Genomic DNA, 13,435 nt, shown 5'->3' with positions numbered 1-13,435 from the left:
TTATAAATCTGTCTTGTTGTTTTTGTTGTTGTTTCATTTTTGTTTTTTAAAGAAACTCTTGAAAAATATCCCCAGATTATCTTGGTAGGTTACCAACCGCCATAGGAATTAGCTTTGGGGTAGTTTGTTTGGCTGGTAGTTTGAAACAAAGGCTGATGAAGAAAGGTGGTCAGAATAGAGTTCAGGTTGGTTTGGGGTTTGTGAAAAAGTGGCTGATAAACAGGTTTGGGGGGGCGTCCCAGAGGCCCCTGCACTCAGTGTGGAGTTGCAGATATGTATGGAAGTGAGTGATGGGGCTGGTGTCATGTCTGGTGGCTTATAAGAGTCTATCCACCTACTTCCTATGTGTGGAGACCAAGCAACCAGCCTGAAGTCACATGACAGGTAAGTGCTAGAGCTGGGACTCCAAGCCAGGCAGTCTGGCCTCAGAATCTGTGCTCTTCATTTCTTCTTACCACTCAGCTCCTCAGACTGCCCACATAATAGCCCATTTGTGTGTGTGTGTGTGTGTGCGCGCGCGCGCTTGCACGTGCACCAGTGGTTGTCTATCCGTGTTTCCTTCGCCAGTCACTGATTCTCATTTGTGAAGAATCCACGCTCCAGCTAAAATCTATGAAACCTTTCTTCCCAGGTGGAAAAGGCAGTGAACAAGCTGACCCTCCAAATGCCCCACCAGCTCTTCATTGGGGGCACGTTTGTGGATGCTGAGGGCACCAAGACCTATGAGACCATCAACCCGACAGATGGCAGTGTGAGTGCAGGCCCAGCACCTGCTTCTCTCCTGCCTCCCACCATTCCTCCACCTATGACCTACTCTCCCATCTCCTCCCACCTGGCCTCTGGGGGTCCTAGCCCAGGGGGCCTTTGCTTGGACACAAAAGTGTTGCAGTCAGTCTCCAGTCTTCCATATAGGAATAGTATAGAGGAAGATATGGTGGGGAGCGGTTGGCGGAGAGGCAGAAGGACTCTAAATGTCTTCAGCCTGCTTCAGAGACTAGGAGTAGAGTATAAAATCCCCCAAGGAAGAAAGGAAAACCATTCCCTCTCCCTCCACACTTCAACAATAATCGCATTGTCGGCCCCACCTTCTCAAATATTTGTACACCCCAACATTGGTAAATTCTTTCCTGAATCCTGTGTTTGGCAGACTTTCTTGACTGTGATGGCTGCATCATGACCCATACACACATGCGTTCTCACACATGTGCATACCTACAACAACACTTACTCTTACAGGTACATACTGATCATTTTCTATCTTGTCTCATTCTATAGCATCACTCCACAAAACATACCACACTCACAATGGATCATTTGAAGGGACTTTAAAGAAAGTGTTTCACAAAGGAGTGGTGACACAGACAAGGTGTACAGTGCTCTCAGGCAGAAATATCAGGAGCTGTTTCCACCTCGAGGACAGTTTTAGGAGTCTTGGGAGGGAGGCAGTGTGGACAGTGCTGCCCAGCAGGTGTTATCTGTGGGAGAGCAAGGTGGAGCTGGCCTCATACCTTGTACCACCTTCTCCCACCTGCACCCAAGCCTGAGCTGTAGTGCATAGGGACACCCTCGGGGCATGCAATGCAGAGAGGGATGGGTCAAGTCAGCTCCAATGTCTAGCCTATCCCACTTAAGAAATAAACGTTCTGCCTGGGACTCACTAAATTTGTGGGTCTCTGCTCTTGGTTTGGAAAGGCTAAGCTGACCTTCAGCCTTGTAGGTGCAACCTAAGTCTGTTGCTCTGTGTGGGCTCAGTGGGAAAGTGAAGAGAAGGTCCCAAGTATGTAGAAACACATACAAACCTTTCCCTGACCCCACCTTCCTCTCATTGTGACTGCCCAGTACCCTTCCATTGGCAACCTTCCTTTCTGAGGCCACCCAGGTGGCTAAAGGAGCAAGCAGACGATGTGTCTGTGCCCACTGAAACCAGAGAGGGCTTCACAGTTGTGCTTCACCACAGGTCATCTGCCAAGTGTCCTTGGCCCAGGTCAGCGATGTTGACAAGGCAGTGGCTGCTGCTAAAGATGCCTTTGAGACTGGATTGTGGGGAAAGATCAGCGCGAGGGACCGGGGTCGGCTCCTATATAGGTGAGAGCCCCACACTCACCTGTCAGCCACCACCATCTTCAGCTTGGGGTGGGGCTGGATGCTCGGGTCCTATTTGGAAGAGTTGGGGTCCTGGACAGGTCACGGAAGCCTGAGGCTCAGCAAAGGGTACTCAGAGGAAGTTACTTGAGAGACAGGAGGGATTTCACCAGACACAACTGGCCTTAGGGGAAAGATGTCACTGGTGGAGGGACAGATGAAGAGGTATAAAAATGAGGGAATGTTTCAGATGACAGCCACAAACTGGCAAAGCTAACAACTGGTCCTGACATACCCAGACAGGCACAGTGCTTACCTGGACCAGCCTAGGCCAGAGGAAGGATTGGAGTTCCTGTGCACAGAAGCCAGTAAGGGCAGGGATGTGGCCCATCCTCACATTTTCCTCTTGTATAAGTACAGACGAAGGAAGCCCCTTCTCCATAGTCCCAATCAGAAGTCTTAGGAAAGGACTTGGGCTTCCTTCAGCTTATGGCCTTAGAGTGGGAATGAGGCCGGGAAGACAGGCTGCTCCCCTAGAATCAGGTGGTCCCAGTGAGGCAGAGCAGTCACCCCCAAGGAAGTGACGTGATGTTTCCAGCAGAATGGCAGGTGCTGGGCAAATGAGCTGAGCAGTGTCTGAAACCTTTGTGAGAAGTTTCAGGGTCCTGATTTGGTGCTCTGGATTCTGGGGAAGCTTTCAGGCACAGAGCTTGGTGATGATGTAGTCCGAGCATGCTTTTCATCCAGCAGGAAAGCCCCCGTCTTGGTCATGTAGTCAGAATGCCTTTAGTTTCTATTCCAGAGGTCAGAAACACCATGGCAGCCCCCGCAGCAGGGGAGCAGACAGAAGGGCCTGCATGATGTGCAAAATGTAATAGAGATGGAGGACTATGGAGGTTGGACATGCCCATCATGCCGTAGCTTTAGTTTCAAGACTCTTTGGAAACTCGTCGGTTATTAAAAATAACCATTGGCTGGTGACTTAGAGCTTCTGGAGATCAGTCAGAGCTGTGAAGTGTGCATGCTCCAGCTGGTGGTGATGAGCTGCTGGCTCTGGAACAGGGACCTCTGTGAGAGACAGCACTGGCCCAGAAGAAAGTGTCCTTCCCTTGAGATGCTCTCCTACCATCTGGTGACACATGTAATAACCCCACTAACCACAAAGATAATGAGGAGGTGGTGCCCTGCACAGCTCTAAGTAGAGACCCGGACTGGGTGGACAGACATATCAAGGCCTGAGAGCTCCTAGTGACCTGGTCACTGCCCCAGGCAGCCTCCCAGTCTCCAAAAAGGAGGAGTATCCATCGCTGCCCCAGGAAGGGACAGGGCAGGATTTCCCAGAGACATGACTGCCCAGCAGCCCTGGTTCAATGAGGGAAGTAGGACCACCATGGGTATTATGGAACATGGAATGCATTACAGGGATAAGAAACAACAATTGTGAGAGAAGCTGGGAAGATAGAGCCTGAAGGGAGAGTTAGAGAAAGTCACTAGCTAGTGCCCCAGAATCTCTGGGGAACAAGATAGCGCCTGCCTGGGAATCTGGGCAGCCAGCCATACAGAGCTGCCAGAGTGGGACCACAAAGACCCAGTGAAAGTAGCTGTGGGAAGCTGCCACCTTGTGTTCAGGTTCACCTCCAAGGCTCTGGTGATGGCCTGGGTTGCTGTTGGTCAAGGGATGGGGCTCTCAGAAGCAGAGGTGCAGCTTCACCAGGTTGACATTAGAGCAACTCTGCACAGCTCCCCTCGAGGAGCCTCCCAACTAGTGTGATCAGGTGACAATTCCTTTAGTAAGTGTATCCTAGGTATTAGATTTATGACTCAGCCACATAACACATGGCATTGTCTAGGAGTATCAGGGGTTGGAGGGATTTGTTGCTGATCAACGGAAAAATAATGACCATGAGAGGCAGCAATTCATAATAGGCTTTATTGGGTTGTCAGTGGGGAAGTCCCTAAAGCAGGAGACCCTCCAGAGGCTGCGTTGAGGGTAGGGGATCACTACTCAGAATGTGAGGGAGTAAGGGAACTCCAAGGGACAGGGGAGATCAGAGAAGGGGCTGCCATGTCCAGGTGATGTCATTCAGCAATGCAGTGGGAGTCTCTGGGTCAGAGGGCTCTGGAAGTGGGGACTATAATTACACAGCCTGTCTCAGCAGTGGTAACAGCTGTCAGCGAGATTCTGCGGGAATGCAAAATAGGCAGGCTGTAAGTGGCTACAATTTGCTGCATTGGGCTAATTTAAAAATAACTGGATATGTGAAAATTTGCACCAGTGGGCTTTCGAGTTAATGGATCTCAGCCTGCAGTGAAGACATAAACAACATAGGGGCCAATATACAGATGCTATCTTTGGCTACTTTGTAATATAGATTTATATCTTTGGCTCATCTGTTCTTGTGGATGATGGAACCCTAGTCTTTGAAATACCACAAAATATTTTTACTATTTGATCTATAACGTTTCTCAAAAAGTTTACACGTTTGCTTTTCTTACCCAGAGCGTGACCTGGGCACTGTTTCTGAGGCAACAGCATGTCCCTGCTGCTATTTTGTTGTGCTTGTTCAATCCACAGTTTTACTCACCAACTTTTCACAGCATGCGGCCCATGTGCCCATGAGCAGGAGACCGACCAGATGCTGTCCCTGCCCTCATGGGAGAGGAAATAGTACTGAAATGCTCAACTATGTGAATATCAGTGACAGTCAGGCAAGGTTTTAAAAAAGGCGAGGATGCTATTAGAACACTGCAGGGAGATGGCATTGCTTTGGAGGGGTGGGATTAAGGTCAGTTTCCCAAAGGGTCTGAAAGAGTTGCAGAACATTGAGAGGGTAAGCTGGAGTACAGGAACTGCAGTCCAGGCCTATGGTAGGAGCACAGCTCCCACAGGTCCCAGACAAGAGGCCTGACTTACCTGACACTTGAAAGGGACCGACATAGGGAGAAGACAAGAAGGCAGTAGGTTCCATGGCCCCAGGAGGAAATGGGTAAGGTCTAGGGGCTGGTCAGTCAAGCACAGGGTTGGGACTATGTTCTGAATGTGGTGGGCAGCCATTGGGGGAACTTGAGGTGTGCGCTGAAGGACTGGAGCAGACCTGGGAGTGTCAGGGCATTGCCAGGGGCTATATGCGGAAAGAAGCAGAGTAGGCACAGGTCAGCAGGCTCGTCTCTGGGCTCGAACTTCCCTATGTGCAAGATTGAGGGCTGCTCTAGATTGGTGGTCTCTAGCTTCCCCCATCTACCCTGCCCCCTGGGTGCATGAGGCAGGCATCAGGGAGGAATCACCATTCTAACTCCCAGGCTACCCACAGCAGCACGCCCACCAGAATCATGGGTGGACAACTGGACATCGGAGTGTTCAGACTCCAGGGGGCTCTGTAGATATTCCTTCCCTTGCACCTTCCCTGTCATTCCTCCCTCTCCATTCCTGGAGACACCGGCTTCAAGAGCATCCTCCCATGGAATGGCTGGTGCTTGAAGCCAGGCAGGCTTTCTCCCCTGGTGGAAGCTGTCCAAAGACAGAGAGGGTGACCTTCTGGGATGGTGACCTCCTTGTTACAGAGGCAGGCAGCCTCCTCTGCAGAATCATGTATGAGTGTTACTCTAAAGTAGTCAATCCATCAATATTTCAGGAAGGAATAAATGGAGAGAGGGAAGGAGAGAGGGTCCATCCTCACACTCATCCAGCGAAGTAAGTGTTACTGTTCCATCTCACAGATAAGGAAATGAGGTCAGCACATGTGAGTGTGCAAGGTAGGGCCCCCAGCCCCTTGAAGAAGGGCCTTAAAAGAGCAGACCAGGCTTTCCCAGGCCTGAGCTTCTCTCCCTCCTTTTCCTCATGCCTTGGCCAGGTTGGCAGACCTCATGGAACAGCATCAGGAGGAGCTGGCCACCATTGAGGCTCTGGATGCGGGCGCTGTCTACACGCTGGCCCTGAAGACCCACGTAGGCATGTCCATCCAGACCTTCCGCTACTTTGCTGGCTGGTGCGACAAGATCCAGGTAGAGCCTGGGCTCCTGCCCACTGCATGAGAACTCACATAGGCAGGCCAGGCCTGGCAAGGAACTCTAAGGGCAGCACATTACTCTGAATGCTGTGTAACATGGCTGTGGGCCTCCAGTGTTTGTCATGGGCTCCCTACCTGCTCTTCTCTCCACAGGGCTGAGGAGTACGGGCAATGAGGGAGATGGGCTACCACAACTTAGTGCCTAAGACAACACCATTTATTAGCTCCCAGTTCTGCAGGTGGGAAGTCCAGGTGGGCTCTACTGGGTTCTATGCCAGGATCTTACATGCTTTATGTCAAGGTGTGGCCAGGATGGGCCTTATCCAGAAGCTCTGGGGGGAAAACCTGCTTCTGGGCAGATTCAACTGTTGGCAAATTCAGTTCCTACAGTGGCAGGATTGAGGGCCTTGGTCCTTACTGACTGCTGGCCAGGGCTGATCTCAGCTATTGGAGACCTCTCTCTGGTCCTTGTCCTGGCCCTCCATTCCCCTATCTTTCTGATTCTCTTCTGCCACTAATTGGAGAAAACTGTCTGCTTTTACAGGGGCTCTTGTGGTTACGCTAGGCCCATCTGCTTTATCTCCCCATCTTAAGGTCAACAGTGCCATACCGCATCATTGCAAGAGGAGTAGCTGGCTATGTCCCAGGTCCCAGGGAGCTGGGCCTCACCTTTGGGGCCATTGTTGGAGGTTTGCCTGCTAGAGGCTGTGATGGATCAACCCTTGCTTGGGGAGACCCATGGCTGCAAGGCTCACAGTGTCTCTGTCAGTTCTGGACCCCTAGCCTCTAGTCTTCTCCACAGGGCTGAGGAGTGCAGGCAATGAGGGAGGTGGGCTGCATGCTCTACCCATATCTGAACTCAGATGTCCCCATTATACATAAGCTAGGAGGTTTGCAGCTCCTACCCATCTGGGTAGTGGGGGCATCAAGACGCAGATAAGAACCTGCTCTTCACTGGGCCCCAAGGGCAATTTTATAACTCAGAGGGAAGGGGTAAGGACCTGGAATCCCCTGGCACTGACAGCCCTCCATGCTTCTTCCAGGGCTCCACCATCCCCATCAACCAAGCTAGACCCAACCGCAACCTGACCTTGACCAGGAAGGAGCCAATCGGGTGAGTCACAGCACAGGGTGGACAATAGCCTCACATCAGGTGCTTTTCATGCAACATGCGCTCATATCATCCTCTTTTATGTATTTATCAAATAAGCATTTATTTGCCAACTACTATGTGCCAGACTTTTCAGGGGTTGGATATACAGCAATGATCAAAACTGCTGAAAATTTCTATTCTCCGGATAAAAACAGCTTCCACTTCTATCGTACCTGTTCTGTGCCAGGCACTATTTTAACGACTTTATAAACATAATTTTATATAATCCCCACAATAACCCTATATCAGTCAGAGACATAGTAGGAAACAGAGGGTACACGCTAAAAATTTTATCTGAAAAGAGTATAATGATCAATGTGCATAAAACTGAGGGACTACTACATAGCCCCAAGGAACAGAAAAAGTGATGGAGATACAGGCAAGAGTAGAAAGAGATGCCCAGCAGGAAAAGGCAAGTGTCCAGTCAGCACAGACCAGACTAGAGACTGGGGAAATGATTTAAACCCAGCAGCGAGGCCCTACCTCACCATCAGACGACCCAAAAGCCCAGGGAGAGAGAAGAGCCAGCACATTGCCTGGGTGGGGGCCAGTGGGTTCCCTCCTGTGAAAGGCAACTGGACAGTGACCGTTCAGTACCCACATGTCCTTACCCCACAAAGCACAACTGTGGTGACTCACTCACAGGGGCTCACAAGGAGACACACCCAAGATGCTGACAGCAGCTGCACTGGAACCTGACAGCACAGCCAACGCTGAGCTCTGTGGTGTCCCCGAGAGGAATGGTGTGTGGCTGTGCAGGGAGTGCAGCAGCACTATAGGCACAGCACAGCAACAGGTCCTGCAGAACCACTGTTACATGAGGAAAGCAAGCTGCGGGATGGCGTCTAAAGAACGTCCCACATTGTGCTGTCCTGTGGTCCCTCTTCACGAGTCATATGCATGGGTGCGCAAGGAAAGGTCTGGCCAGGGGTGACCTTGGGAGGGAGTGGAGTCTCCTGGGACAGAGGCTCCACCTCGGTCAGCACCTTTTGGTCATTCCCACCTGCTCTGTACCCCTCACAGGGTGGGGACACTGTGGTCCACCAGCAGGAACCTCACATCCCCCTGGATGGTGGTCAAAGGCCCTCAGCTTCATTGGGAATGTGGGAGTGTTTCATAAAGAGTGTGTGCTCAAATGTCACTTGGGTTGGTAACAATGAGTACAGCTGGACAAACCAGGTCCTGAAGGACAGGCCTGCTTGTGAGGGAGGCTCCTGTCAGGAGAGTGGGCTATGGCGGAGGGTGGACTGTGGGTTCAGGAAAACCCCTCCGTTAGCCCATGGGAAGGGGTAAGGCTGGGGGCAGGTGGCACAGACTCCAGGGCAGAGGTTCCCCAGGCCAGGACATACAGCTTAAGCTATGGGAAGAAGAGGAGAATTGCCTACCTGGTGCTGAGAAAGAGCAAAGGCCAGCTCTTTCTGATGTTCAGAATATGTTAGAAAACTTATGTTTGGCCATCTCACTGCTCCTGTCAGTGTCATCCAGTGGCTCCCAGTGCACCTGAAATGAAATCAAACTCCTGACTTTGGCCATATGCTCACTGGGAGCCTGATGTCCCTCACTCCACTCCCTCACTGCATTTAGCCATGATGGCCTACGCCTGAACCCTGGGCTCTCTACGCCCATGCTGCCCTCTGTATATTCACACCAACCACTCCCCCAGCTCTTCCAGTCCTTCAGCTATTGGTCATCCAGTTGTTAGCTGTGTGGCGACCTCCTCTCCTAGACCAGTGCACAAGTTGGCCTACTCTCTAATTTGCAATCTCATTTTGTTCTCTTTATGACACATGCCATCCAAACTGATGCTACTGCACTCCCAGGGCACACACAGAGCATTCCAAAAGTATCTGCAAAAGGACAGGGCAGTGGCTCCAATCAATGTGCACAACCAACTACCCTGGCTAGTGCCGCAGTGACCTTCAAAGTGAGGTCACAGCTACGTTACTCCTTACTCAGCTACACACTAGCCCAACCTCCCCTGGGGCCAGGAGCTCTCTTTAGTGAGAAAAGGGTGTAACCTCCCATCATCCAGGCACACTGGACAGAACACTGGGACAGGCAGGAGTCACCCCATTGCAGTGCCCAAGGAACTGGAGCACAGCAGGGCAATGGCTGGGAGGGGCGGGCCTCAATACTGGGGGAGCCAAAGCTATGAGATTCCCACTAAGAAAGACCATCAAGAATAAACGAGGCACAGAGGCTAATGAAAGAGCGGTTTCACCACAGCTTGGTGAGTGATGTATTCATCCCATCCCTGCGTCCCATGCCCCTGCTGGCCTTGACTCTGTGTCAGGGCCCAATCTGCAGACACCCCCAGCCCCAGGGGTCACAGTCTTTCCCCTATGTGGGCAAGTGTAGGAGGTTGCTGGGGCCGCTGCAACAGAGATCTAGGAGGCTCAAACGACAACTTGCCTGAGTGTTCCGGGGGTGGCAGTCCCAGGTCAAGTCGTCTGTAGCAGGGTTGATTCCTTCTAAGGCCATAAGGGAGAATGAGCTCCAGGCCTCGCCCTAGTTTTTAGTGTTTCTCTTGCAATCTTTGGTGTTGTCTGACTCTGTCTTCATGTTCACATGGAGTTCTCCCTGTGTGCGTGTGTGTGTGTGTGTGTGTGTGTGTCTGTCTTCCCATGTCATTCTCTTCATAAGGACAGCAGTCGTACTGGGTTAGGCACCCACCCTACTTCACTAAGATCTGATCTTAACTAATTATATCTGCCATGACCTTATTTCTAAATGTCACATACTGAGGTTCTGGAATTAGACTTCAACCTATGAATGGGGGGAGGGGCACAATTCAGCCCATGACAGTGGGACTTACTTCTCTGATATCTTTTGTTCTCTGGAGTCCCCTACAACCCAGCCCACTCTCTCCCTGATGACCTCACCACTTCCCTGGGAACACTCACTCTGGTCCCTACATCTGTCTTGTGTCTTTCAGTCTGCTGGGTGTACACGGTGTGAGGAAGTGACATTCCTAACCCCTCAGCATGCCCCATGACTCCCAGGATGGCTTGGAGACCCCCAAGTCAGCTTCTGCACATGCCCAGTGCCATCTCCCTCCCACTCTGCCTGACGGAGCACTCTGTGGCTCCTCACTCACTACCCGTCATGCCCTGGGTTTTTGTACACGCTCTCCCGCTGCCTAGGTTCAGCTAAGCAGTCATCTTTTTGGGAGCATTCTCTGATGGTCATGGTGGGATGAAGATGATGATGATGATGATGATGATGATGATGATGATGAAAGTAACAGTCGTGTAGTCAGCACCGGCCTCTTGCATACAATAGCTCCTCTAATTATCTGACACTCATGCAGAGAGGTGCTGTTATGGCCCCGTTTTACAAGGGACAGAGGAAGGTAGAGCCACATGCCTGTTGGGACCACAGGTGTTGTCATCAGGTCCCCTGGGATTGTGGGGCAGCCTCCCCTCCATGAAGTCACTACCCAGACAGAGGCTTTTTCCTCGACTGAGGGGTAGCACTACACTGGGTGCCATCTCTTAATGCAAAGCAGACAGACTTTATCAGGCTTCCCAGGCTGACTCCATGCTTCTCCTCTCCACAGAACTGAGCCCTGGCCTCATACCCATCCTCCCTGCCCACTTGTCCCTGGATCCTGTCCATGTCCCCCCAGCCTGCCATGTGACCCCAGGCCCTCTCCCAGACCCTGCTAGTTGCCAAGGTTCTTATCCATGCCGGCCGGCTCTCACTTCCCTGGTTGTCGGTGCTACACCTTACCAAACTGTGTCCCTAGACTGGTCTCATAGTTCCCATCAGAAAATGTCCAGTGTCCCATGCCACCGTGCCCTGCCGGAAAGAGGAACTCCTGACAGACTGGATACACTGCCCTATTAGGGCCCGGGAAGGTAGGCAGGAGCTGCCTTCAGCAGGACCTTTGGTGCCATATCAGGAAACCTGGCTCTGTAGTGGATAGCAGGCCTGGGAGAGAGGAAAAAGATGGCAGGCCCACTGTGGGCACCCAGGCTGAGAGAAGAGATGAAAGCCTGCTTCTTCTATACGGCAGGGTCTGTGGCATTGTCATCCCCTGGAACTACCCCCTGATGATGCTCTCCTGGAAGACGGCTGCTTGTCTGGCTGCTGGGAATACAGTGGTGATCAAGCCTGCCCAGGTGGGTGAGGGCAGGGCCTGTGGGCTGTAGAGGGTATGGGGAAGCACCCTGACCAGAAGGGGCAAGATGGCCCTTTGGCCCCTTTGCCCATGGCAATCCTGGTTTCTCTTCAAGGACAAAGGGTACTGCTGATGAGGGCCAGTCTACTGTGGGCAGAGGTAGCATGCAGTAGTGCCAGCCATAAGTAGACTTCATGTTCTTTCAGCCACAGGGTGGCTGAGTCAGGATAATCACGCTTGCATTTGCAGCTGCCTGTTGAGCAGAGTCAGGGATTTCCTCACAGATGGCAGCATTCCAGATTCCGGGGATCAGAAATCCTGCTTGGTGCCCCTGACCCTGGCCTTGTGCTTTGAGACAGCCTGCAGTGGTCTATTAGTAGAACTGGTGCCCTGGTTGCCTATTTGGCTTCAGAAACCAAAGTCCTGGAGGGAAGTGGGGTGAGCAGTGGGATTTGTGCATGTACCACCCCAGCGCCTCACAGAGAGGGCATAGAGGTGGGATGTCAGGGGTGGTTCGTGCAGGCTGGGAGGGGCTGAGCAGTGTCCCCCAGAGGTGAGGACACCCCACCCCCTTCACGAACCTCAGCTTCTTCACCTGTGCATTGGCAGTAACAGCCCGTCCTCTGCCTGGCTCTAGGGGCTTTAGCAACTGAAGAAGAGCTGCTTCTGCGTGTGGATCTGGATAGTGCCCCCAGGAAGCCCCCATTCCCCCAATTTCTTTGGGGGCAATTTGTCCCTAAGCGTATTAATATAATTTTTAAAAAACTAACAATAACAATAGCTGACATTTATAATATTATAGTGCTTGGAGTTAAGTATTTTTGAGCATTTTAACATATATAACAAATTAATAGTAATTTACATACATTTGCTTATTTAAGCATTACAACCACCCCCTGAGATGACCCCTAACCTCTCCCTTTGTGTGTGTGTGGGGGGCGGCTGACAGGTCAAGACAATTGTCCCTGGAAGATCCCCACTAGCCTGTTGCCCTTAGGAACACCTGGAACCCACTCCCAGGGCAAACACCCCACAGATTTGGCCCCTCAGCCTGAGGCCTAGCTGTGGGTGGGGCACAGCCTCACCTTGGCAAGGAAAGTTACCAGGACCAGAAGTGTATTCCCTGTTCCCCAGAAAAGGGCCAATTGCTGGCTGGTCAAGGGCAGAGCACAGCCTCCAGCAGTGGTGCAGTCATCCACATCACAGCTGGACCCCATAGCTCTAGGCCCTCTCTGGGCTGAGGTGCTGCCAGAAGCCAGCAGGTAGACAACTAAGGCAGCACCACAGCCAGAGGAGGAAGCCAGTTTTTCTTAGGGGACAGGGAATGGGTGTGCCCTGCAGCCTTCTGAGTATGAGGCCCTGCTTGGCAGTCCTTGGGACTCTGTACTTCCTGAGGGCTCAGTGTAAATGGAAGGCAGAAATGAATAGGCAGGAGGTGGCCCAGGCCTCTCTGAGGGGCTGGAGCCCAGCCAGGAGAAGGTGCTAGAAAGGTAACTGAGGTTAACAGGCCCTTGTTCCCGGCTCCCAGCTGGAGCTGTGTGAGAAGCTGGCTGAGTTGGTGGTATCCACGATGGTGAGGCATGAACATGGCTTCCCCCAGGAGTCTTCCTACCACGGCTGCCCCTCCCTGTTTGCTACCTAGGCTGCTAGGAGAGGATGGCAGAATCCCACTTCCCAATCCCTCCTGACCCAGTCTTCTGTCCTGCCTCCTTAGGTGACCCCACTCACAGCCTTGAAGTTTGCAGAGCTGACCTTGAAGGCTGGCATTCCTAAGGGTGTAATCAACGTCCTTCCAGGATCTGGTAAGGGCTATCGATGGGGGCATGGGCATCTGGGAGAGCCAGGGCTCCAGGAAGCTGGAGATGCACTTGGTCAGAACAGGGCCTGCTGCATGATGTGCCCTGGCAGGTGGAGCAACCTGGTGCAGAGTGGGTGGGATGGCCAACCTGATGGTGGAGGAGGAGTCCCTCCTATTGTTTCTGATGAGAAGTCAGCAGGTTAATCTTACATATGATGAGTCATTTTCCTCTTGCTGCTTTCGAAATTTTCTCTTTATCTTTCAGTATTTTT

General features: G+C 52.0%; 1 protein-coding gene across 2 annotated transcripts in view; it reads left to right on the top strand.

The window, feature by feature from the left end:
• The window catches only part of ALDH1L1 (aldehyde dehydrogenase 1 family member L1), a 199,998-nt gene that overhangs the window by 166,233 nt on the left and 20,330 nt on the right, over positions 1–13,435 (top strand). For both annotated transcript variants that reach the window (XM_081078526.1, XM_081078525.1), the window contains exons 11-16: positions 632–751; positions 1,958–2,085; positions 5,934–6,084; positions 7,133–7,203; positions 11,261–11,366; positions 13,080–13,167. In XM_081078526.1, coding sequence (XP_080934652.1) covers positions 632–751; positions 1,958–2,085; positions 5,934–6,084; positions 7,133–7,203; positions 11,261–11,366; positions 13,080–13,167 — 664 coding nt within the window. The remainder of the gene's footprint in view (positions 1–631; positions 752–1,957; positions 2,086–5,933; positions 6,085–7,132; positions 7,204–11,260; positions 11,367–13,079; positions 13,168–13,435) is intronic.

The sequence above is a fragment of the Rhinolophus hipposideros genome (genome assembly GCF_964194185.1).
Source record: "Rhinolophus hipposideros genome assembly, chromosome: 17".
NCBI lineage: Eukaryota > Metazoa > Chordata > Mammalia > Chiroptera > Rhinolophidae > Rhinolophus > Rhinolophus hipposideros.
Note: the sequence above shows the minus strand (reverse complement) of the source record. Positions and strands in the feature narration are given on the sequence as shown.